We start from the raw sequence: 27,449 nt of genomic DNA, 5'->3' as shown, positions 1-27,449 counted from the left end.
TTTAAGCTTTTAACACCATGGTCAAACTTAAAACTAAACAAATAAACAAACAAACAAACAAACAAACAAACAAACAAATGAGATCAGTTTAAATCAACATAATGTAAGCAGCCTAGGCGTGTGTCCCCTGGATGTAACTATACAAAGGTTACAGGATGCAAGTCAGCATTTCAACAAACGAGACAAACAAGTCAATGTCATTAGTTCCATGCCAAGATGACGTCTGGATAAACAACGAAGAGCAAAGAGGACTTTGTTTCTTTTTCTCTTGTGGCTATCATTTAATTTAACATGATGTGAGGACAAGGTTGTCAGCGAGCAAAGCTGCCACGGTGACACACGTGCAGAGGCTTTGTCAGCATGTAAACAGCCCATGGACTTCTTCTCCAGGCCATTGCGAGTGGGGACTGCAAAGCGCAGCAATGGATGAGTGCTCATATGAGATTGGACTGCGTTAAACCTGAGAAACTGCACTGAATGATTTTGAGAAAGGGATAGTTCTTACAATGTCAGCAGGAATTAATCTGAAGGCCCACTGCTAGTCTTTAAAAAGAGACTTCACGGGTCTGAGATTTTGTTGGGTAAGCAAGAAATTCCTTTTTGGCCATGTGAGCAAATGGTAGAAATAACTTTGTACAGAAATATTGGCACAAAAGCTGATTATTTGTTGTTCATATTATCAAGTTCACATCGTATGTGCTATAAATTGTTTCTTGTATTGCAGGATCAATCTCTTGTAGTGGGTTTGTTTTGTTTTTCTAATCTGTTGACCCATATATAGTTAAGCATGTCGTATAAAGAATTATTTGTGAAATGGACAGCTGAGAGTTTGGGCTGAAGGATGAGCAAGTGCCGCAAGGTCGCATTCTCATTCAGAAATGGTTCAAGCTGATTATATGGATCTTTCATTTCATTAATCATGTCTGAATAATTCACATCACTCAAAATTCCTAACGCAGCCGACACTTTTCTGCCTCGATGTGAAACCTATTTCCCAAAGAGGCTCAGCATATATTAACCAACATTACTAGCTGTCTGTATCTTGAAGATAGTAATGTTGAAGTCATAATAGAGTCGTAAGTTTACAAGTTTCTTTTTTACGGAGTGTGCCAAACAGGAAACACTCACAACTCAAGAAACAAAATTTACATTACGACACCTTTCTCACAAAACGTTCCAGTAAAATGAAGCGGGCAGAGGCAGGAAGGTGAATCTTTGCCAGGTTGTTGCAGCTCATGACACGTCCCCCCATTGAGGCAAACACCATCACCACAAATTTCATGCTGGGCATTTGGCGCTTGAGCGGGAGCTGTGGTTGTGTTGACACTGTTGGTCAGTCAAATGAAAAAACATCAATTTCCACTCAAAAGAAATAGACAATTACAATACCATCATGATCAAACATTGAAAATAAGTCATTTCCTCTATTTTAGCAAAACCGACTGATGTTCTAAAATACTTTACCTGCATGTCCCTAAATTGAAGCTGGTGATCGCATTGGATATGGAAAAACTTCTGACTTTATTAAATTCAATCATTTCAATGCATCCGCTGTAGTTGGTGAAAGGCCTTGCAGTCTAAGAATGGGGAATAAAATGTATTTCAGAGTTTTTAACCACAACATCAACTACGTATGATGATGCCTTGCATGTTTGGTTCTTCAAAAGTGACGCTATGCATGGGCCATTCTATATATTATATATAGTGTGCAAGATTTAGTGAATTTCTTTTTTGCTTTCACAGAGCAGTAATTACAAGTAATTAGTTGAAGTTGAAAGTTCAGTCTTAAGATTTTCTTCAGTGATATAATGTCATAGGTTTACCTGATTGGCCCTGTAGTGAAGTGGCAGACCCCCTATGAAGATGTGGTTTGTTCTTGGTATGTTATGACCCAACCAGAAATTACTTGTTGCACTTTTGATTTTCTCATGACCGGAAAGAGTTAATTCCGCTTCACAAGGAGCCAGGTGTTGTCTAATAAGAAGTGAGACACATAAGAGTAATTACGGGGGTCGCCACGTTGACAACCAGAGTGGGTGGGACAAGTCTTTGTCTTGTTATTTATTTATTTATTTATTTATTTATTTATTTATTTATTTATTTATTTATTTATTTATTTATTTATTTATTTATTTATTTATTTATTTATTTATTTATTTATTTATTTATTTATTTATTTATTTATTAAATTTTTTACAACACAAAAAATGTCATTTAATTGGGGTGTGTAGACTTAATATTTACCACATAGGAACAACATTTTGGGTGCTAAATATTTCTAATAAAAGAGAAAACGTGACAAACGAGGTTGACATTGAGTAGCGATGATATCTTCAACAACATTAATTGGAAAATAATATCTTAGGTTCTCCCTTGGGTACAATCTCACTATATTAGAAGCGCCCATCAGCTAATTGTTGGTGTCAAAAAAAAAAAAGTCCACTTGAAACTACAGAGGGGACCAGATAATTACATCAGTGCCAATTCAGCACTAACCATCAACAGCTTGAGGGTACTCAGGCCACAGACGCCCCCCGATAGCCCTTGTTACCAGAGTGGAACTAAGGAGGTCCACACAGCAATCTTGGTTGCTAGGTCCAAAGTTTAGCAATCACTTTAAAAACTTGCATATGTTGGCTAAATAGCCAGGGAGCCAACTCCAAGCGATGTAAGTCCTTCCTCAAGACTCAGAGCTTGCTTGCTTGCATGCAATGGTGGTTAATTTAGAAGCAGTCTGCCAGAACGGCCTGGCCAGCAGCCAGAGGGCAGCTAGTGTCACATTGTCCTTGAGAAGCCAGCCCCATCGGGTTTCTATTTAACATATTGAAAAGTGTCTTTGACGGGAAGATATATTAAAAGTCTATAATGAGTTCGGTGGCGAGGATGACCATGGTGTTGTAGCTTTGGGTCAAATCAGACAAAGATGGACGGAGTCCGCTATCAGACAATTACAAAGTATTTGCTTTGTGACACCGGCAACCATTTTTCCACACTCCTGACCCTCTAGTTATGACAGCTCTCGTTCTCAAAACGTCTCCAAGGGTTCAGGACGGAACATTATGATGGATTCTTACCACTGTTGTATTTTTCATGCAGGGGAGAAAAAAAAACAGGGGGTGGAGCCTTGCAGCCCTCTAAACTGATAGGCCGGTTTGTATGCTTTTACCAATTTAGGCCAGACTTGTTTCTTCAGGCCAGGAGGGAGCAGGTGCAACCTTGCCCGTGTACTCCAAGATCATTTCAACACCTCAGTCAAGTTTTCTTGATAACTATTTACATATTTCTTTCTTTGAGGGCTTAATTAATTATAACAACTTTAATGATTAATTACTAATTTCTCAATCTTTTAGAAAATATCACTACAATTGGAGTCATCTCACAATGTATGGAAAGTAATTGTTATTGTTTGTAATTGCATGGCAGTCCTGGAATCAGTGAACAGTGCCATATAGATTTTGTATTCATGTGCTATCACATTTGATTGTGCTTAGTATCATCTTATCATTGTAGTGCACTTGAATTTTGCATTTTCATAAAGAATAACTGCAGTGCAGGGAAATGCTTAGTATTGTTATGGAAGAGCAGTGCAGGAAAAAAACAACAACACTTTTTCTATTTTGTTATGGGAAAGAAGGAATGGTGAGCCAGCTGTGTTATTTTGGATTAAGGTGTGTTTTCCTCATTATTTTCCCATCCTGTTTTTACCACAGTTAAAAGCAGCAACACATAGTTGTGGGTTACATGCCTTGCTCGAGAACAAATAAAATAAAAGCTGGAATGATTTTGGTCTTTTGAGGAAAAAAAATAAATACAACTACAACCAAATAAACAATATTTAAAAATGAAAGATTATTACTGGTGAGGTATTGCCAAACAGTCATTTCAGTTGTGGAAATGTCTATATTATTCAGAAGTGATGGTAAGATTGGCCCAAGACTCAAGAACAATATTTTAGAGGGTTTGCGGCCTTACTTTAAATCATTTAAACATTGATTTTCCGCTTGGTTCCTGATTGATAGTCTTTTCATAATGAAAATATTGCAAATTAAGTCTTAAGAACAGCCAATAAAGCATTCCTATTGATTGATAATGCTTTTTAATAGCAGCATTGTGGCATGTGACCCACTTCTTTGAAATGTAGGCTTAATTGTAATAACATTTAAATGCCTTCTCTTTTGTCCCCTTGGTTTTACTTACAGTCATTAATTTGAACAAATGTTCCAACACTTGACACAAGTGGATATTTAAAGATGGAAAGTTAATACCACCTGAGGTGTTAATTGGACATATTTTGCGTGTTACGTGAAGCTAATAAGCTTATGATACGAATAGGCTGCTTCTTCCTCATTAAATGAAATATTATTGGCAAAGGCAGATGTGTTTATTTACAAACTCGAGTCAGAACTGTAAATTGAAATTAGCACTCCTAAACACAAGATATTAAGAAACGTGATCATCCCTGGCAATTGGTTTGAAGAGCATACCTGATGTTGACAATGTGCACTTTGCCGTCATCAACATGAATTTGTGTTTTAATCCTCGCAATGTCATCCTCTTCATTGCAGGAAAAGATGTACTGAAAAAAAAATGTTTTTGAAATGTAATTGAAGATGTCAGAAAATCACCCATTGACACAAAATCAACAACATTTGCATTTAATGGCAAATCATGCATTAAATGTGTTTGTGTTTCAAGTTTTACCTGCAGAGTTCCATTTAGGACAAAAAGTTCCATGAACATTTCTACGTTACGTGTTCCTCGGCCGACATAAATGATCGTTCCACGGTCAGCTTGAGTCTGAAACCTCACAGTTAAGTTGTTGATTGTGCTGAGGTCAATCCCTTCAAATTCCAGGTAAGAATTTCCAAAATACTGGACATAGTTTGAATCTAAGGAGATACAAATAGAAAGGATGAAATGAAGAAAAAGGTTTGTGCGTCTTTATGGTATATTCTGCAGAGACTGATCTTCCCCCACAGATGCTCCTCTGGCTGATCTTATGGAACATCATGGAATAGCTTCCATGAGCAGTTTCAGAACATCCTGTTTGTATTCCTCTGAGTCTCTCGCTACAGCTTTGTTTCAGTATAAAATGTAAATGTAACCTGTATCCATCAAATAAACTTGGTGACAGAAATAGAATACAGCTGAAAGACACATAAGAGAAATCGCTCAAAACTCGAGCAAGGAAGCGAAAGTATCATAGATTGCTTTCATTTGAAAAGAACTGCAAAGAATTCATCATTCTGCAAGCTTTTTTTCCCCCTTTCTGCTCACCGTGGAGGCAACCTGAAAGCCATCTTATTCACCGGGAAAGCTGTGAAGCATGTAAATGGCGCAATATCAGGAGAGAGAAGCTGGATGTAGTCATGCACGTTTATTACACGCCGAGTTATATAGTGGAATAACTTGTCTTGTATCATCCGGGAGAATAGGCCATTATGGGGCACTCCTGTTAAAGTTTTTCTGCCTGCCGGCCTATTGAGTGTAGCGACGCAGATCAATTTAAACGATAGGCTGGGACTTCCGTTAGGAGTACTCATGCCCAATATCATTCTGATTTAAAATAAATGGTGCAATCTGCTACTGAGAAGTCAAAGTGGGGAGTGTGTTAAATTGAAAAACATTTGTGGATGCACCTGTCTCATGCTCTGTCTGTTCTTATCTGGGGAGCAGGAGGAAAAAAAAAACATTCATTACACTAGAGAAATCAGTATAGCTCCTTTTAAGTTGTTGCCATGATTAATCGAGCGAGCACAAGTGAGACCGCCATCAATATTTGTTACACATCAAGCCCTAATAGGCTGGCAACAAGCACTTTTGATCTGACAGCGTGCTCCTCAGGGCATTTACCGAGCAAGTTTACCTAAATACTCCATTTGGACTCAGAAGCTTTAGGACCAATACCCTGAGGAAAAAGGGCTGACAAAAAAAGAGAATCATGAGGAGCACAGCTACTGTGATCTGTGAATTAATGAGGATAAACCAACAATGCAACGGTGCAGCGCTGTGTTGTTCACTCCTGGCAATACAAGTTGCCAGTGCTGATGATGTAAAATTACCCCTCAGAGACAAAGCTTTTCATTCATTTTAAAGCTTGTTTAGTGTGAAGTAGTCTTTGATCCGGTACAAGACTGCTGTAAGGAGGCAGTCTCGAACCTCATTAACAGCTAGCTCCAGCTTCACCTTCAAAGGTCTCCTTTTTGTTTTAAAAAAAGATGGTTTACACTTACTTACATTTATACATACATTCACCAATCACAGCATAATGAACACTTGCATATTCATTATTCAGAATACGTAGTTTTGATTAACATTATCTGTGAGTTGTCATGTGAATAAAAAAAAAAAAAGACCAAACTAATATACTAACTACCGGAGAGAGTTGTACACTTCTGTGATTGACAAGCACACAATGCTCCAAGTAACTCAAGATTAAATACAAACGGGCGCAACACTTCAAATCACTTCTGGGTTATTACATCAAAGCATGTTATTTCCATCCTAAGATACCATAAAAAAATGCCCCCGAAGGCCTAACGGGCAATCTTAAAACTGATCTGCTGAAGCCTAGTACACACACACACAGATGAACTAGCTGTTTTTGACCCTGACTTATACCTTCTGAGCAAAGTAGGCAAGTGTCCGATCAACATGTGTGATTGCCAACAATTGTAAATGTTAAATATTCGATATTCACAATACAAAATCCTCATCTTCACATCAAAGTTGACCACGTTACTGATTCCGATATGAAACAGAATCAATCAGTTAGCAAACTGGACTAGAGTTGGGGTTTTGTTTAAAGTCACTCACCATATTCAAAGTGAAAATATTTTTTGTTCACAAGATATTGCCACTGCACTGGATTTACCAGATAAGATCATATCTGGCCTAATTTCTAGTCCAGTACTTCTCTGTTTTAGCATTTTGTAGCAGCCACTGTAATAAAACAGACGTCTTGTTGTGGGACAAAACTCTTGATTGTTGATGGATATTTAGTGTCGGACTCTTCTTTACCTATCATGTGAGGTCTCTCATATTTTAAAAATGGTTAAGATATAATTTTCAACAAATTTTAGATGTACGTTTGGGCATCAACCTCTGCAATAATGCGTCCCCTACTTTTATTAGATGTGATTATCTAGTGCAGATGTGTCTAATGAAGAGCATACATCCATTTTCCACACCGCTTCCACTCATTAGAGTTGCGGGTTTGCTGGATCTTATGCCAAATGACTTTTGGCAAGAATGTGGGGGGGAAGATGATGTGAACGGAAAATATATGCATGTATGTGGGAGAACATGGAATCAGAATTCTTTTATGCTGGCCATGGAGTTTATCTTGACCGTAGACTGTTCAAAGGCCTTTTCTTATTTTACAAGAACAAAATGTGTTCTTGGTGGGAATGAGTCATTGAGAGCCAGCCAAATTACGCCTTGTCTTGATACACGCTTGAGAACATTCATTGTAAGGTTGGCCATTACCTGATGACTTTTAATTGATATGGACTTTATGTCCCATTTATTTAAAAAAACTAGGGTTTAAGCTTAGTTTCATCACTGATTTATTGGTTAATGTAATAGACTGACTGATTGAACTTGTCACAGGATAGAGATAAAATACTGCAAAGGACCATTCTTGGAGTATTGCAATTTCTGTGCCTCAAGGGAAGGTAAAAGGTCATTCTTTACCTTCAATATTTGCTGAAAAGAAAAATCTCTTGTACAGAAGATAGGTGACAGAGGAAGCATCAGATGATGTTATTTGGCAGAAAACTGCATCCTCAGTCTAACCGTTGTTTTTGCTTTGTAATTCTATCTTTGGACTACACACCCATCTATTTATATTTTTGTTGAATGAATTTAAATAATGACTATGACTCAATCATAACTCATACAACTTCCTTCGGGCTGTCCTTCATTCATGAGCATTCCAAATGTGTGTGTAACTGTGACTCATTGAGAAACTGAAAACAAAATGCATTTTTATACAATTAACACATTTTAAAATGGGCAAGTATTTGAAATAAGTGGAAGGAAAAAAAATTCAAAAGGCTGATTGATTGATTCAGTCAGGGAGGATTTTATTTAATACACGTGATACTGTATGCTTATTATTTTGCTTGTAGTGTACAGCCGTGTGGACCTATATTGGATTTGTCTGAAATTTAAGTAGTAGTAGTAGTTGTGGCTAATTTCAACACTGTGAGTTAATGACTGACTTCAATTTGAAAGTAAAGTTCAACAGTGCCACAAATGCAAAGTCAATAATAAATATGTTGTTGAATTAAAACATCTATGATCAATCAATAAATCAATCGTTCAAAGTGAGAACTATTGTCTTCAAAAACCTTATATAGATAAAGCTCTTGTGTTGGATCTTGGAACTTTCGTTTTGCACGGGTGTACAACAAGACAGAACAAAGTCAGCGTTCCTTGACGACAGTCAGCTTTTCTCCACCAACACTGGCCTCTGGGATCGCCATCATCTCTCAAAATGCAGAGCACGGCATTGTGTGCGCAGTGATGGTAGAAAAAGAACATATTGGTCTGTGAAACAAGGTTTGCTGTGTTCAACAGTGTGAATCTAACAGTGGTACAGTGACGTACCTCAAAGCCTGTGTTTTAATTTTTATTGATTATAAAGCAGGCAAGGGTTTAAAAAAATCACCATCTACGTGTATTTCAAGAAACCCCAAGGGCACCGCTTTCTTTCCGATTTGACCTGGTCAGATAAACTTGCAGGTTTCCATGTACCTTCAAACTAATTCAGTTGTCCATAAATGTGATGGTTTCGAAAAGCTCGCCTTCCTCGACTCAACACATGTAAGCCTCTGTAGAATGCATCAGGTGTAGCTGGGAATACTCCATTATGTTTGGCCCAAAGTGAATTTCAGTGTGTCACACTGAATTGGTTCAAGCTCATCTGTGTTCAATAGGTCTGCTTAACTGCTCTGCTGCTTTGTGAACAGTTTCAAAGCTAAGGCAGACCTCATCTGTCAAGAAGAAACAATCTGCCACCCCTCTCACACGGCACAATTCAATAGCAATAACGTATGGTACATGCGATCTGTACCTTTCATCTGTGAGTTGAAATGATTGGACCTTTATCTTTGGTGTGAAATCAACGTTTTTGCCATATGTTTGCCCTATTCAATATTAATCAGGATCAATTATGGTAAGACACCTTGCTCAAGGGTGCCTAAGCGGTGTTTGCTTATTTTTTTTAACACTTAGACACTGAACACAAGATACTTCTTTGCATTATAGACACTCCACTATACTCATTTGATGGTAGATGTAAAAGCACATAACTTCATGTTATTATTTACCAAAATCATGAATCTTGATTGATTATAATTATAATCATTTACAACCACATAATCAAATCATAGCCTCGTAACACGCTGCGACCTTATTGAGACAGCAACAACATAAAGTAAATCAACATCTATTAATTGGAGTGAAGCCATTTGCAAAGTAACATCGATTTTATTGGACCTAAAATGTGTTTAGACTCAAGTTATATAGGCTCTATAAATTTTTAAAATCCAGAAATAGGAGTGACATTTTTGTTTGAAATGACTCAACACAGAGTCTCTACTCATTTCAAAACGACCAAGAATAGTCAATGAAAAGGATGTGGGAAGAATTGATTTGTTTAGAATTCTTTCTCAGTGTAGTGGCTGACAATTTGCTGACCACCTGTGTCTTCATTTTCTATGTTTGTTCTCTGCAGCAGCAGCAGCAGCAGCAGCAGACACACACAAATACACAAGACACAGTGCACAACATGAATCTTGAAAAAAGTGAACAAAAAATACTGATGCAATCTTGCATGCTTATGTACCAGGAATAAAATTGTCTCAAGGCACCATAAGGACACTGCAGCAGGCGCGCATCTATAGGACACACAAAGTGTGAGTTTGTACCTGTGGATTGCTCAGCTGTCGATGAGAGGCTGACTGTTGGTATTTGCACATGTGGTGTAAAGCCGCGAGTGATGTTCTTGAGTGCGGTCTCCAAGGGAACTGCATCCGTTGCAGGAGGGAGGCAGGTGACCTTGTTGATGCCATCTACACAGGAATATGCTTCTGGACATGGATTTAAGAGGCAATCATCATAGTTGTGCTCACAGTTCCTCCCCTGTGTACACAGAATAAACAGCCTGTAGACGTGAAAGTGTGAAATGAAACACTAACTGTATATAATGTTAACAGTATGAAAAAGAAAGTTCACAGTAAAGAAGTAATATTTAATTATGGGAATTTATGCAAATGTAGTCTTATGCATGAATAGTGCTTTAATGGGGTTAGTTTGCCAGTGGAGTTTATTTGTATTAAGCATAGTTAAACAAAAACGACTTCACCAATCTCTAATGACCTTTTGAAGTGGGGAGGGGGCATAAGACAAGGAATAAGGTCTTTTGGGCCAAATTGGTTTGAACCCTTCATAGAGCATTCAATGGCAATCTCAGAAACTCACATTCTAGCCCTTTGCTATGTAATTTGGAGATTAACATGCATGAATTCGGAATGTGAGAGGAAGGCAGAGCACAAGCAAAAAAATCATAGGCGGCACAAGCAGAATATGCAAACTCCGTACGGAAAGACCCGGGCCCTTTTGACATGGCCAACCGTTCCTGCTTGCCTCATTTCTTTTTATTCAATTCAATTTTTTAACATTGTTATGAGAATATCACACTAAAAATATTTTTACTGGTATTAGAGAGATTTATTTAAATTTGAGTTACCAAACATGATTCCTTATCTAAAAATCTTGATGACCGATTTGTCATGACTTAATTTGGTCTTGATCCAAATTAGTCTTGTTCACCCGTGTGAGAGCTTGCGCTCCAGTTGTTTCCAATTCAGGGCGGCATGGCTATTTTATCAGCACAATGAAGTAATATTATAGCTTCATAATAATGATGATTGTCGAGGGAGTTGAGGGTGCAGGAGGATAAAGGTTAATTCTAAGAAAATATAATAATGAAGAGGCAGAAACAGGTGGGGAGTCTCACCACAAATCCAGGCCGACAGAAACAGGTGTAGCCGTGGCCCGGATCACCCTGAACGCATATCCCCTGGTTGCAGGGCTGTGGAAGGCACTCATTAATGTCATCCTCACAGTGAAGGCCTGTCCAACCTGCCAGGAACAAAAGCCCACAGAGTGCGCTGGTGAGCCCTGGCTCTCCCACTTCCACCCTCTGAAGTGAATATCAATCAGATGCCCCCACATTGATTTTCTTCTTTTTGGGTTCACACTTATGCACAGACAAGAAAAGGCTTTCGCTAAGAGTATGGGTGCCGCATACATTTTAATGAGGAGTAGAAGTATCGTCTATTTATCACTGTATTTTCGTACTGTATGACTAGATCGTTCCCCAGAGAAAGGCAGATTGACTATTAGAGGGTTCGGAATGATAGAAACTTTACAGGAATGATTGTAACCTTTTACACCACCTTATTCAGTTGACTTACAGTAATATGCATGCTCTTTAGAATTTAAAACACTTTACATATGGAAAAGTGCACTTCGGCAAAGTGGGACAGAGAGAGACAATGTAACAAAGAATTCATGTAACAGACGGCGTGGGCTTGATCTCAGCAGAGCAACCTCCGCAACGTATGAGCGAATTACCTGGCCGGCAGTGGCAGACGTAGCTATTAATAAGATCTTGGCAAATGGCATCGTTGTGGCAGGGAGATGAGCCACATTCGTCAACTTCCACTTCACATAAATCCCCTGTGAAACCTGCTGGACAGCTAAGAAAACAGATCATGCTCTGAAACGTGGGAGGCAGTCAGTTCCTTCTACAGAGGTGGCTGTAAACAAGAGATGCTTTATTATTTAATGGTGAGATTGTTGGCTGTTGGCTTTTTTATTTATTTTTTATTCATCTAGCCTTATTATTAATATTTGTTTGTAATTGGTACGCGGATACCTTACAGGTTTCTTTTGTATTTCTATTCACCTTGTCGTCTATTTGTCCACTTGGTTAATTATCTGTAGTTGCAGTACTTTTCTAATGGACAAGAACTTGACGATACATAAAAAAAACCCAGCATGGCTTTTGTGAGAACCCACTGTATGACCCCAAGACAATAATAACAAACAGCACTGTATAACATTTTTTTTTTCACACTTGACTTTGAATTATTTGTGTGCTTGTGTTGTGTAGTGAGCTGTGTAAGATATTTTTCAATTCATCATGTATAACAGCAGCCACAGTTAATGAGCAAGTTTTTCATGCGTAACCTCCGAGTCGAGCATACATGCACAACAGAGGCCATTTGTTGGGCAGGTGCACACCACAATGTGCATCACTTCAATCATCTTGCGCAGCTAAAACATTTCTTTTTTGGGCCAGGACATCTACACATTCGGTTCTTATATTGGGTATAATTAGATTCATGAATGTGTACCTATAGAATGGTTGTGTGTGACTGCACATTTACTTGTAAATTCCAATCCTCACAAGCCTTAACTGTAACTGTAACATACGTGTACTCCAATAAACTCACCTTGAAGTGAATATAAAAATACAGTCCACTAAATCAATATTGTATGAGAGCAGTGGCCTTTTTTTAAAATCCAGGTTGTCCTGGATACATTAAAGTGTGACACAGACTATATCGCAGCATAGCAGCACAAGGTCAGACAAAGCAATTAACTGTAGGACATCAAGGGACATCCAGAGTCCATCTGCACAATCTTACCACATATGTACAACATGTATTTAGATGTGCGTCATCACTTCAGGGACAGAAAGTCTGCAATTAAATAGGTACGAGTATCTTAATTGCAGCCTATCCGAAGAATTGTGTATGGGGGGTTTGTATGATGAACACACACTGCGGCACTACTCAAAATGCATTTCTAATTGATGACAGGCTGAACTGTGCAAGGACAGCTCTAAGTCCAATGAATCCGAATAAAGAATAAAGAGAGCTATTACAATTCTTCATCTTTGCTAAAGGCCATTATTGCGTTAAATATGTTGGTCATCTGTTCATAAATATATGAGTTAAAACATATCAGCTGTATTAACTTACCTACAAGTAAAGTTGAGTTCTTTACCATCAATGCACGAAGCTCCTTGAGAACAAAATTTTGCAAATTCTATGCATGCGTCAATGTCAAACTCACAGGCTTTTCCTGTGTAACCATCCTGACAAACGCATGAATGTTTATCAATCAGATCAACACACGAGCCTCCATTCAAACAGGGATCGGTAGTACAGTCCTGTGGATAAATATAATCAAAAGTAATTTGTTATGGGTCACAAAAGTACAAAATTACAGAACATTAACTTCAGCAAAGGCAATAAGTAATACCTCTGTATATGTTCACTCCCAAGCGCTCCCTATATCGTTGTTCAGTACAATTGATAGACTCTGTTTTAAATACAATTTGGCAACACTACACACAATTGTGAACAACAATCCTATCACTAATGCCCCAGTTAACGCAACACGAAAGGTGTCTGGGCTGGTCCACCGCTATTGTAGACCACCAACAGGCAATCAGAATAGATTAAACTAAATGTTCAAAGACACCTTTTAAGAAACCTAATGCCTTATCTTCGAAGCACAGCTGAAGCTGTGTTGTGTTTGGATCAATTAAGCATTCGACTGAGCCATTTACTCTAATCAGGTATTTGCGCAACGTTTGCATGATCGTGGTGCTTCAGTGCTATTATCTCGTAGGAGAGTCGATAAAGTTAGTGACACCAGAGACTACGCAAAGACTACAAAGTTCTCCTTCCAGAACATTCAGCAGGTTTAATCATTAAACTCTACTCACATCAATGTTTGTTTCACATCTGCTGCCGCTCCATCCCGCCTCACAAAGACACGTGTAGGAAGTGATTCCATCATGACAGCTAAGGTGGGCCGGAACAGTGGGGGAGCGGGATTGATTTAAGTAGCAAAAACTGACGAGAGTTGACATTAAATAGAGCACTTCTTTGAGAGCAACTCTATTGTTGCACAAAACACATGTTGAGAAACATACAATTTGACAACCTGAAATAGGGGGGGGCTTTATTTCAAAGTAATTCCATCATAGTTCCTCCTAATCTACAGCATTTCCCATCTAAATGGGACTGTGATAAATACTTACCTCCCTTGAAAACAAGGTGCCGACAAGCATTCATCAATGTTGGTCTCACAGTCGGGGCCAAGGAAGCCGTCGGGGCACACGCAGTGATATCGATCGGCTTCATCAATACATCTCCCACCATTCTGGCACAGCTTTGAAATGCACTTGTCAATGTTAACTTCACACCGTGCCCCTAGGAGATGAAGCACACTTCTTTAAACAGTGCAAGTCAACAGGAGGGGTAGTCATTTAGTGCTTGAAGAAAACAAATACACACGTTTTTGTTTTTGAGAATTTAGGTTACAAGTGGAAGTTTAACTCTTCATACTCATAGTCATACAATGTCAGTGGACGTTGTTAATTGTTAATTTCACTCAAAAGTATGGGTGGGGTTTATTAAAGCTGAAAGAAAAAAGATTCAGGGAATGAAAGTCCTCTTGGCAAAATCGATGGTGAAGGTCAGATGAAAATGACCGGACTGGACAAGGAAATCTATCTAGAACATGTGTGAAGGAACAATAATTTGAACGATGAAAAAAAAAAAAAAGCAGCAGGACACATGACCTCCTCCCGCTCTGTGTTCAGAGTGGGAAAGGAAGTGTCCAAACATACGCACATATAACAATGCAAGAGTGAAAGAAGAACATTTGACAATAGAAGATTGAAAGGAGATTGCTTGGTCTGATCTGATGCACCTCAATTCCTGCTGCTACATTGGGATGGTAAGTTCAAACATTGGCATAGACAAAAAAATCCATCCTCCCTCATTCTTAGAGATCGAGTGGTATGAGATTCAAGGGAGTATTTATTTATGGATCAACACTATTGGGAATATAACTACGTATAACATCCATATGAAATTGCAACCAATTTTCTTTTTTGGCAGGGAGTGGGGGTGGGGAGAACAACACTGCAGCTTTCTCCTTTAATGCTGCTGATGGGTTGTATACAAAATACCCTTGCCAAGCTATGTAATGATTATCTGTTGAGCTGTATATCCCACTGATGCAGTAAACTGCTTTGTCAGGCTCATTCATTATTTTCAATAGATCTAAAAGACGCGGGTCACATTGCATACTGGGCCTTTTTCGTTTAACTATTGATGCCTCTCTCTTTTTTTCTTTCATTAAAAATCCTGTGGTAACTGCCCTTTCCTGTGGTATAAAAAATGTCTTATTTTCTTTTAAATATGCCCAGGAACCGATGGTTTATTAATGAAATATTTTTTGGGGGGTAACTGCACTGAACTGATCTAAACTGAATTTAATGGCTAGGTACATATAATAACATGATGTCAGGGGTCACTTGTAGCCTTTTATCTTAACTACAAATTCTCTCGTGCTCACTTAACATTCCACTACTGTAAAACAAATACTTTAATGCTTCATAAGAAAAAAAAAAAATGCTGCAAGCCAAATCATTAACTCTCATGAGTCAGTTTGACACCTCATTAGTTATCATACGGAGAAACATCCTTTAGTTTCTCGCCAGCATTAACTTTAATCAGCCAGCTTCCACACAAACATCAGCAAGTGAATTAGGCATAAAGCAGAGACTGTACACAACACTGGAGGTTTTAGACTTTCATTTAATTTCATTTCATTTTTTTTACTTTTAAAATTCCCATCGCAAAATATACAAAAAAAAAAAAGAGAGAATCTCTGTGTAAAACAAAATCATTAATTAAATGAGCCAAACCGTTGATGGGGTATTCTACGTATTCGATAGCAAATTAAAATACAGGAAACGCAGCTTTCGCTGTAAAGTTATTCTTCCAGTCTCATTGTCTTGTCCCTGTCTTTGAAAAATGTAATCCCTGTTTATTTCCTTATTGAATCAAGTTTATTCAGAGAGCTGGTTATTTAATATGTAATATGGTATGCTGTCCAAAAAACTGACGAACGAAGAACTGCCTGTGGCAAGAATTCAAGTAGTATTGGAATTTTTTGTAATACTTAAATTGAACAGCTCAAACCACGTTGAGCAAAATCCTGCCGACTGAATTTGACTAATCGCTTTTATAAAACCAGACTAAACATCTTGCTTTCTGGCCAAAAGAGTACTCTGAGAAAACAGGAAACATAATCCTTTGTAGAAAGCTTGTAGATATTTTCAAATTAAGAAATGACAAAGTAAGAGTCCGAATCTAGCTTATTGTCCAAAAAGCTTTTACATGGAATAAACAGCCGACACCTGTATGATTCTGTTCTGTATTGAAATAAAAAAAATACAATAAGCCACATACAATTTTAGACAAAAAGATTAAAAAATGTTCATATTTGTAACCCAATAGAAAACTGCAGACACTTGGCATAAAAGCCTGAACTGATGACACATTTTTATTGTCATGTTCATCCAGCAGAGCGAATTCACTGAAGCCTCACTGCAACATCATCATCATCATCCGACAATGTGCTGACCGAGGAAACGGCAACAATGTGCTGATTGCACCGTACTATCACTCAGGGGAACATGCTCCTTAATGACCAGTGAAGAAGAAAAAACAGAAGGCGACAAACGACAACAGCTGAAACTGTGATTCATATACACGTCACTATAATGACTCCTGACCTCAGGACCGAACACGTCTTCCATGTATAGTTAAGCAATACACGCCGGGAGTCTTAAAAGCAAAACATCCTCATTAATGATCCGACAAGTGCGAATCAAGCAGCTGCCTATGCTGTCTTAGAGGGAGATTAACATTTTTATAGTGCATGTCAATATGGCACAAAGGCAAAGTAATGTATAGAACAGCACAAACTGTAGTCATGCATAATTATGTGATTAGGTGAGAGCCTATACTGAGGCAATTACTGAAAGCATGCCTCAGAATGTTGCACCTGTAATGCAACAATACGCTTCTTCTTCTTCGCTCCTGGGCTCTCTCTCTAATTGTTCAGTATACTTTATGGTGAATTGTAATCATCAATTATCTGAACCGCTTATCCTCAACAGCAGTCAAATGTCTTTAGTGACAAGCTGTTAGTTAGACATTGTCATTAACAACTCCAAAAGTAGATACCATATAAGCTTTACCGTATACAGCACATTTACATTCCATTCTGTTTGGTGGAGGTTGTTAGAAGCTAAAGAAGCCAGTTAATAACTATGCGATTCACTCTATAAAATGTTATGTCTTGAAATAAACATTGCTCAGTATCTGGGTTCTTTAAAGCGTGTTGAAAAGCAATATTCTGTAATTCTATTTAAAGAATGTTGAAAAAAAGGTAATTGAGACTATGAACAACATCATCAGACAGAATGTCAAAGTCTAAAATAAAGATGCGCATTCTCACTGACTGGCCAGCAACACTAATAAAATCCGATACGGAACCTAATGCAGGTGGAAACGAACTGTCATTATTGTGTAATCACATAGCTAACAAATATAGACTATACTGATTTATTAGTGCGCACCATCAACTGGTGGATCCTAAATTGATTCTGGCATTCAATATGCAAAAAGAAAAAATAGCTATTGATTTGCTGATGCCAGTAACAAATAATACGTCACACGCAAAGTTAAGAATTTCATCCAAAAAGGAGTTGACACTTTCAAAACAGAAAAACATTCAAATCAATTTGAAAGAGGCCTTCTCCAAAAAGTTAAATCAGATAGTTTTTGTGTTGCGTTGGAAAGTTATAGCACAAATACTTTTAAGAATTCCAGTAGGTTTGAGCCAAGTCAGACTGCATCCTATGGCCGCTTGCTCTCTAGAGGAGTCCTGTTTCCTCACATGAGCTTAGAGTATCAGAAAAAGTAATGACTTGTACTATAGTGTGTGCAGGCCTAATAATAAAAGCTGCTTCAGTGGGAATTGGGCCATGCATGGCAGGTTGTGCTCTCCAGAGTCACAATACCTTAGAGATTTCTCCCCCCTCTCAATTGAGGAAGGATAAATTGATGATACAGTGTGGAAGACAAATGAAATTAATCTTCCCAGAAGATGACAGGAATCGGCTTTAGTGCAAAATCACACGCACGCGCGTGCACATGGCCGTGCGCTAAAATAGCTCAATATCTGCCTGGCTGGAAAATAAGACGAATGGATTGAAGTAAAGCAACTCGTTCTGAGACTAAGGAAGCTGACGTAATAAAATAAAAGCAACTAAGTGACAGTGATAAGTTTCTATCAGACCAAAAAGGTGAATGTTTATCTAGTTAGCTTTGCTAAAAGGCAACCGCAGCATCTGGCATGGGCAGGGACGCCAATTAAAAGAATTTGTTAGGAAGCAGTTTTCACACAAAACCACATCTGTGTCGGTGCTCTGGTCCGCACCAACCCTGATAAGCTTTTTAGGCTCTTCTATTGATCTTAGTGCCACTAGGGGGAAGAAGACATACCTGAGTATCTATGGTGACAGACACATTCAAAGCCCTCTGGCTTGTTGATGCAGGTGCCCCTCTGTAGGCAAGGTGAAACTTGACACTCGTTCCCACTCAGGTCACAGAGTGTTCCGAAATATCCAGAAGGGCAACTGCAGTGAAACCTGTAGGACAGAAAAATATCACACAATCATTAACGTGAAAGAATGAGAAAGAGGAACATGCTGTCAGAATCGCGTTATTGCTACGGCAAACTTCACACACCGTAATTTTCGGACTATAAGTCGCACCGGAGTATAAGTCGCACCAGCCATAAAATGCCCAAAAAAGTGAAAAAAAACATATATATGTATATAAGTCGCTCCTGAGTATAAGTCGCCCCCCCACCCAAACTATGAAAAAAAACGCGACTTATAGTCCGAAAATTACGGTATGTGGAGGATAATTTGAACTAAGATCTTTTCAAATGTATCATTGTAATTCACATTTATTTGTTTCCACATTCATTTTACACAACATTCAAAGTGTTGACCATCATGACACCATCAAAAGAATTTAAACTGATAATTTAGGATATTTCAACATTTTGTTTTGTTTGGAAATGCTATAACGATAAGATAAACTGAGCCGTAAATGTTGATACTAAATTGTAGTAAGCCATATATTGACGGCAACCTATTCCTATACATGTCTACTAATCACGCTGCAATAATTACTGAGTAGGAGACATCATAATATTGATACAACTATTCGAATAGTTTGAGAATCTTTGAAATTAAGAGCAATTTTTCATAATAGGCCTGACCGACATCTTTCTCCAACGGGAACAATATAGCAGCAATTAAATCTCTCACGGTGCAACTGCAACTCACTTTGAATTATGCTTGATGACTTATTACTGAAGGGAATAGCCTAATGAGTCTGATAATGCACTTTACTCTATTCAAATCCCTCGCCCCAGCTGTCATTGCCGCTAATATCTTCTGACCTCACGTCTCTGAGGAAACATCTTCCCTATTTATGGTTGAAAACAAAACAAAAGTAAGGTGTCATTTGTTATCATCAAATTAACGAGATTAAAACCAATTTTGGCGATATGCAAGACTCTTTTTGTCATGTGGTTCAAAAGCACTGCATCTTCTAATTATGAAAGCTCTAAAAGGCTCGACTAGTCAGGGACCAAACGCTGATCATAATTAACACGCTCTTGCTTTGCCGCCTGCCCGCCAACGCTGCTTTTGAGCTTCTTATAAAACAAAAACGCATCCGTTGATAATGATTTTGTATTTCCTAGTGAATGCTGCGTGATAAGAAGAGACTGTGAATGTGTGCAGATGTGGAAAAACACTGGCGAGATAGACACATCATCTCAGTGTTCAACTTGTCAGGTCAGGGGGATGAAGATAATGGCAAGTGCGTTGTTTTGTTCCTGTAGTGGGCAGTAAGGTTAAAACACACCGGACTGTGCAATATAGCCAGCACCGTATTGAACAAGGCCGAGTCACACGGGGGCCAAATCATGACGGGAGCTAAACTGGAGACAAACCATTTAGGACTTAAATTGGCCCTGGGACTTTTCTATCCATCTGTCCGACTAGGCAAGCCCACAAGCCCAGGGGGTCCCATTAAGCACACCAGAGAGAAGCACCCCTAGTGCTGGGCTGGAGGATGAATTGAGACGCATGATGTTTTCCAGCTGAATCCAGCCTCCATCTTCTGGAGAGCAGCTCAGAGGATAAGCGTTTTGCTCAACTATAAAGTGGAACACGCATTTGAAAATGAAATACCATTCTCAATTCTAATTTGCTTTTTAGTCTTACTTGTTCAGTAGGTCCTGACAGGTGCCACCGTTGAGGAAAGGCCGTGAGGAGCACTCATTTATGACTTGCTCACAGTGAAGGCCGGAAAATCCCATTTTGCCAACACATCTGGAAAATGAAAAAATAAATACTCCTGTTAAATACCTAATCTGTTTTTTGATTCTATTCTAATAAATCGAGAAATGATTGAATGCATTTGGTGATTGTACCTGATGGTCTCGGAAAGCAGAGGACCAAAAAAAAAAAAAAAAGAAAAGGAAACTTGATGTTTCCCACTCACTATGTATCGTTGAGCTATGGAATCCTAAGAAGTACTAATGGTTGATGATGTTTTGTCAATTAGACTAAACAGATTTGACGAAGCATCCATGCACTCTAAACACAATAATGTAAAGTTTTCCTAAAAAATTCAATAAAGTGCTTATGTAGGAACTGAGACCAGTCACCTGTAGCCATTGACCTGGTCCATACAGTCGCCGTGGTCTTGGCAAGGATTAGAGCTGCACTCATTGGTGTCAGTTTCACAACGGCTTCCTTCAAATCCTTGAAAATCAGAAGAGACGGTCATGGATCACTAAGCCCGCCCACACTGCTGAAAACGTCAGGGTCGATGATAACCAAGGCCCTGGTGAACGTCATTTTAATGGAACTAGTAGCCCCAGTAGCATTTCTCATCTTCCAGCTCTCAGCACTCACTGTTTCCCCTCAGAGAGCATGTAAGTCTAATAATACTTCAGTGCCATGGACAGATTGGTTTGAGGGTTAGTGGTTTGGGGTTTGGGAGGTGTGTGTCTATGTGTGCCATTCTTTGCATATGTCTGCGTAGGAAGAAGGGGAGTAAGGATGGGGACCTCTTGTTAAGTGCTTCAAGAAGGAGAAGCTAAACCCCATGAGCTCTTTTGCCCTGCTTCATAAGGGGGTTGAGGGCCGGGTGGCTAAGCAGATCAACACGGAAGTTTGATAGGACTTTCGAAGCGGCTTCGGAGCCTCTAATGTTTTGCCTCTGGTGATTTGTTCTGATTCACTTTTTAACATGTTTCTGCTGAAAAATCTCTCTTCCTATCCTATCGGGTTGTGGATGAGATCAAGTATCAAGTTACAGTATCTTGGCGGGCTACTTGTTGATAAATGATGGTAGAATGAAGCGGGAAAACGATAGGCGGATTGGTGCACCGTCTGCCGTGATGCGGACTCTGCGCCGGTCTGTTGTAGTTGAAGGAGCGGAGCCAAAAGGCGAAGCTCTCAATTTACCAATTGATCTACTTTCCAAACCTCACCTCTGGTCACAAGCTGTGGGTTGTGACCGAAAGAACGAGATCCCAGATACAAGCGGGTGAAATGAATTTCAGACATGGGGGTGCCTGTTTTCTTTTTTTTCTAAGAATTCCAATGACTTTATGGATGTCTGAATAGCTTTATTTGGAGTACACTTTTATCTAGTTGATTTGAGGTCTGACAAGAAAACACGTTGTTTGACCTTGCTGACTAATGTGCAGGTCCCCATGCACAACATTAGCCAAAATTACCTTTTAAAAGAGCAAAAATATATTGAAAGCTTCTGTTCTTCTACGTTATGCTGTAACCGAGCGTTCTTTCATTTTGGAGGAGTGGCTGCAATTAAATGATTGCCAACACATTAGTAGATTATTTTCTGAGCAATATATATTCATACACACACCTCTATAAATACACGTGTGTATATAATGTGGACCCGAGCCAAAAATATAACGGCTCTCAGACTATATATTCCTTATATAGTGATGTAGTCGGTGAATATATTGAAATACACTAGTGCGATGCTCTGCGGTGACAAGTCACAGTTTTGTATATCTTGGGACGTAAGAATGTGAGAGCACAGGGAGCATGGAGCATCCAGTGAATTATGGGACGGCAAAGGTTTCCCAACCTGGCCTGTCAGTCACAGCAATGGTGGAACACCTCGGGGGGCTATTTGGAATGTCACCGCAATGTAATGCATCTTGTGCCACTAAGCACTGACTGGAGGCTTCTCTTTGACAGAGCACTGAGAGATAGCACGGGCACAAGCTCGCAAAGTCATTTCATCATATGGTTGCAGCGCCGCTATGAGATGGCTGCCACTGTCATTGAATGTCTCACAGGAAAAAGAAATTGAGGGTAATCCCAGGTGGACGGTGAGCTAAGTTTGATGGGCGTTTCAATTGAAATATGACTGATGTCTTCATTTTAAGACTGTGAATTTGGTCTGAACTGCTACGTTTGTCCTTATGGTCTCCTTATCAGATTCGCTGTCAGTTGAGTGTAAAGGTTGCTGAGCAAAAAAGTTCATGTCACGCAATATATAGTAACTGTTCATTACTAATACACATGGTCCATTACGTGACTTGATTCAAATATTCATCACTGTATATATCAATTAATAAGTCTATCTTTCCACATTAAAAAACCAAGTCATGAACCCTGTCGTCACAGCGGTGCGGAATTCAACACTCGAACTTGAACAATGCTCACATTGCCCCCTGACGGAAAAGCTGTGGGGTTTCAAAGTTTAATCATAAATAATAATACATATTACATCTATTTGTGAACAATAGTCATTCTACAAATTGTTTTTTTAAATGCTTATCCTTAAATATACAGAGGGTCCTCGGTTTACGATGGTCTCAAGTTACCCGGTTTTGAAGTTATGACATTCATTTTATTACTGTTCCAACTTGCACCGAAATTTGGTTAATGTCGCCGCGTAGGAACATATCCACATCATAAACCGAGGACCCCCAGTAAGTGCAAAGAGAGTTGCTATGAATTGGCTACATGTTTCCCCACCACTTCCGATGTACTAACCTGTGGTCACCACCTGTGGGAGGAGCCAACTATTGACCAATTTCCTCATTTGTTGGAAAATTATACAGACTATGTTGTTTTGTCATTGCATGAAACAAAAAAGAATAAAAAAACATGAACATTTAAAATTATTGTTCAACAGTAATGTATTTATTTCACATGTGTAACTTTTAATTAAGTTTAGAGTTTTCAACATTTTAAAATGCTATTTTGAAAACACTTTGGCCTCTTAATTATATTTTTCTCTATTAACTTTAATCTTGAAAAGCCAAGCTGTTTTTCTCCAAATGAAAGTTTTCTGGCTGAATACAAGTGCAGATGACTCAGGCTTCTACCCTGAGCTTCCACCAACATAGACTTTATGAGACGTTTGCATGCACGTTGGTGATTTGGCGCACACTGGTCCCCTGAAGCCTTGCGATTGGTTCAACACACTGAGCTGTACATCGACTGAAGGCTCTTTCAACAGCAGTCACAAGTCCCGAAAGCAAATTTATGCATGAAAGTGGAAAGCCATACAATGAGCAGGCAAAAAGGGGATTGCTGGGGACAAGTATCCTGCTATGCAGTGAAACCACAGTGAAACAAGGCTGGAGTTGCTGCTCTATTAGAAACCTGCTGTGAAGGGCTCAGAGGTTAAACTCCAACATGATACACGGCACTAACGATGATGAATTTTTATGAGTCGAATGACTGATCCCAGGAATTTGCTTTTTCCATGTAGCCGCTGTCTAGATATGAAGCAGAGGTCTGAAAGCTAAAAACTGAGACAGAACAAAACACCCTTTCCCCTCAGTGATGAAGCGTTATTAGCATTCTGAAACTGTACCAAACCAATGGGTGGAACTCGCTCTTTTTTTGTGCCTGGCGCAAAACTAGCAGTCTGTGTGCATGGCTGAAGTTGTCTTTCCTTTTCCATTTTCGTAGACAACGCATTTAGACATTGGTGTTTGCGCCATTGTGGGTGTGAACACTGCCAACTCTACAAGAAGCATAACAGACTCACTGGAGTCCGTGCAGGAGATCAGCATGTGCAAAGTAATTTTATTAGGAACTGCAAGATGATATTTCACATTTTAGGTAATAACAACTGGGGGGATTCTTCTCATTATTTATTAAACGGACAGTAATTTCTCGACTATTTTTAGATTACGTTGAGGGTACGTCAAACATGCACAAAAATAAGCAAGGTCAGAAATGCCTTAATAGTTTAAGTGTGAAGGTGTACTAATCTGTGCTGTCAGAAGCTATTCCTGTTACTTCATTTATTGCATTCATTGTCCACTAACCCTCAACCTGACCTTTGGCCTCACGGAGCTTTTTCAGTTTGTTCTCCTCTTGGGGTCTGCGCCTCCCTGAAGATGTTCCCTCATTAAGAGCAAAAGAGAACATCTGTGCTGAACAGGCACTGTGACTTGTGACTTCTCGCCAATGGCTCAGAGGTGATTCAGTCATACGAGAAACATCTTAGATTTTCTGGGACTTTCAGTGCAGTATATATAATCGGAACGGTAAGCTTACACAGACAGGCCTCAGTTTCACAAGTATGTGTTTTATTTAAATTCTTTATATTGATAAATGTTGATTGTGAAATGCTATATTGCAGTATAGAAGTTCAGAGTTGTTAGGAGGTTATGTTTAAAACTATAGATGGTTGGTTAGCTAGATGTCAACATACAATTGTTGAATGTTAAAGTGCCATTTTAAAAGCATTGAATGACACAAGGATTTAAAAAACGTAGCACCAAAGTATTGTGATACCATTAAATCAGAAGATCATTTGTCTACCGTTTTTTTCCGTGTATAGTGCGCCCCCATGTATAGTACGCACCCCTAAAAATGGCATGCTGATGCTGGAAAAAAGCTTGTACCCATGTATAATACGCACCCAATTTTTATGATTTTTTTTTAAATTTTTTTTTATTTATTTATTTATTTTTTTAAGTCCCAATGATCGTCACACACGCAGGGAGGCAATGGGTCCCATTTTTATAGTCTTTGGTATGGTCTTAACTAGGCTGGATGTAATTTTTTTTGTTGGCGTTGATTTCTCCGACTGCCCGTAAACGCACCACCGCGCTTCGTGCGCGCACGGGACAGCAAACGAGCAGGTGATCGAGCAAGCGTCTGATACGAGAGCATTGCGGTCGCATGGAGCGTGTTTGAAGTGAACAGCAGAGAAGAAAGGCAAAGTGTTGTGAAATAAAATGCACAGAACGGATGCGCAAGACACGTCAGCTATATAAAGAGCGAGAGTTGTTTTCTTCCTATTAGTTTCAATTTTCAAAAATGTTTTTTTTTTTTTTGTACCCATGTATAATGCGCACCCCAGATTTTAGGACAATAAATTAGTTAAATTTTGCGCACTATACACGGAAAAAAACGGTACTTTGGATTACGGGGGGAAAAAAAAATGCAACACGTAGGAGCTACGTGGGACAATTGTATGTTGAATAATAAGAGGAGTGAGTCATCATACTTTTGTGAAGTGAAAATGAGTAAGCCCACGTAAAGTTCTTGGTGTAATGTATGCAGCAACTACCTAATTTCTTATTCCTCTCCAAGGAAACTTCAGAAACCAAGTTCTATTTATATCTGGAAACATCGCTCCCTTTTTGCACTGATAGCGCCATTAGGCACAGAACAGCGATAGTGGTGCTTTAAAGCAGTTGAATGCTCAACAATTCCTTAAGTAGCATCTGAAACCTCTCGAGAGGTAACCCTCAACATACTTGATTATTAAATCTGATTTAATTTAAAAATTGACATTCTTAAATTGAGAATAATTTAAAATAGGGGTTTAACCAAAATGTGTCTCAATCTCATTAGCATCAACTGCTTGCTGCCTGACAGGTGGTGCTTAAACTGGCAATTTCACACAGTCTACAAATTTATTGCAATATTTCTGGGCTAGCAAAGACAACAACAAATATTTGTAGTCACCAAACAGCCCACTATACAAACATTTTTGGGAAAAAATCTTTTGAAATATGGTAAAATATACAAATGAATGCAAATTATGACCATGTGGTTGGGTGGGGTGAGATGAAATTGTGGCAGCAGCTTTAGTTTTGTTCTACAGCTGTTCCGACAAACCTTTCAGTGGGGAAAACTTATTTTGTGAGTCAAAACAGGCAGCTATTGAATCCAACTTCACATAATTCATACACATACAGGAGATTGCTTGACATAATATAATCCAGAGACAGTGACTTTACAGATTCCCAAGGCGACGTGAAGTGTTCTTTAGTTCTCTATATATTAATTTGGCCATCTATTTATAAATCATTAGTATTCAAGTCATTCTTTAATATTCACACTGTGCATGAGTTAGTTCTAGAATTTCATTTACGCGTGTTTGAAATAACAACAAAATGACCCCCGAATTTGAATTAGATCGTGGGGTCATAATTGATGCAGTGTTTACTGCATATATCTTTTACCAAACGGCATCAAAATGATGTTTTCAGGGTTGTAATGGATTTCAGTGTTTTTGATGGGAGCAAAGAAAAAAAACCTTGACTTTCTGCATTCAAAAATACAGCTCAATTGGAAGCTTGCCTGTACTTAAAAGTACCCTGGCTGCTGAAATGGAATAAGCTATTAGTGTAGTTACACTAGATTAGTCCCAGCCCCCCTAAAAAAATTCAGTGTGCAGATGAGGCCATGTACGCACTCACCAGCTGGGCATGTGCAGACGGCCGTTCCATCGGAGCGTGTTAGGCAGGTGGAGTTGTGTAGGCAGGGATTGTGGAGTGGCTCACACGGGTCATAAGGCTGGTTGCACAATGGGCCGCTGAGAAAGGGGGGGCAGGTGCATGAGAAATCCCCAGTTACATGTGCCTCCTGACACCGAGCTCCATTTAGACAAGGTCCAGATTCACACTCATTGACTTCCTCAGAGCACTCCACACCTGTCCAGCCCGGTGCGCATATACACCTTAGAGAGACATACGTAGTTCATACCAAAAATGGGTCAGTTCATTTTTCATTTCTTTTTGCTTATCTAGTGTGATTGTGGTGTATGAAGATATCAATTATACAAATGAATTACAGTCACCATCTCTTATTTCTTGAGAGGAATAAAAGGCCTCTATTTGGGGTGAAGTAGTTTCAATTTATTCAGACATTTTAATCGTCTATCTTAAACAGATTCCTGAATGAGTCTTTTTTACTTTGCAGGTGCACAAAGGGCTCCTGCAAGTCACTAGGGATCGAACCTGCAACCTTCCAAATGTGAGACAACCACTCTAACACCTGAGCCAGGCTGCTCTAATCACTGTAGTAGATTTCAGTACAGCGACAAAAAGGGGAGTGCGTGTGTGCACTTCGCATCGACACCACTGAAGCAACGGGTGAACATTCC

The 27,449-nt window shown here is 39.0% G+C and overlaps 1 protein-coding gene across 1 annotated transcript in view; it reads right to left on the bottom strand.

Moving 5' to 3' along the window:
• The window catches only part of eys (eyes shut homolog), a 96,066-nt gene that overhangs the window by 37,080 nt on the left and 31,537 nt on the right, over positions 1-27,449 (bottom strand). Inside the window, 15 exon segments of the mRNA XM_061285634.1 lie at positions 1,160-1,362; positions 1,444-1,577; positions 1,824-1,974; positions 4,485-4,576; positions 4,702-4,889; positions 9,936-10,149; positions 11,027-11,151; positions 11,647-11,771; positions 13,062-13,252; positions 13,814-13,892; positions 14,132-14,303; positions 18,459-18,604; positions 20,261-20,368; positions 20,707-20,803; positions 26,764-27,023. Of these exon segments, the coding sequence (XP_061141618.1) occupies positions 1,160-1,362; positions 1,444-1,577; positions 1,824-1,974; positions 4,485-4,576; positions 4,702-4,889; positions 9,936-10,149; positions 11,027-11,151; positions 11,647-11,771; positions 13,062-13,252; positions 13,814-13,892; positions 14,132-14,303; positions 18,459-18,604; positions 20,261-20,368; positions 20,707-20,803; positions 26,764-27,023 (2,285 nt within the window).

The sequence above is a fragment of the Syngnathus typhle genome, linkage group LG8, assembly GCF_033458585.1.
Source record: "Syngnathus typhle isolate RoL2023-S1 ecotype Sweden linkage group LG8, RoL_Styp_1.0, whole genome shotgun sequence".
In the NCBI taxonomy this organism is placed as follows: Eukaryota; Metazoa; Chordata; class Actinopteri; order Syngnathiformes; family Syngnathidae; genus Syngnathus; species Syngnathus typhle.
Note: the sequence above shows the minus strand (reverse complement) of the source record. Positions and strands in the feature narration are given on the sequence as shown.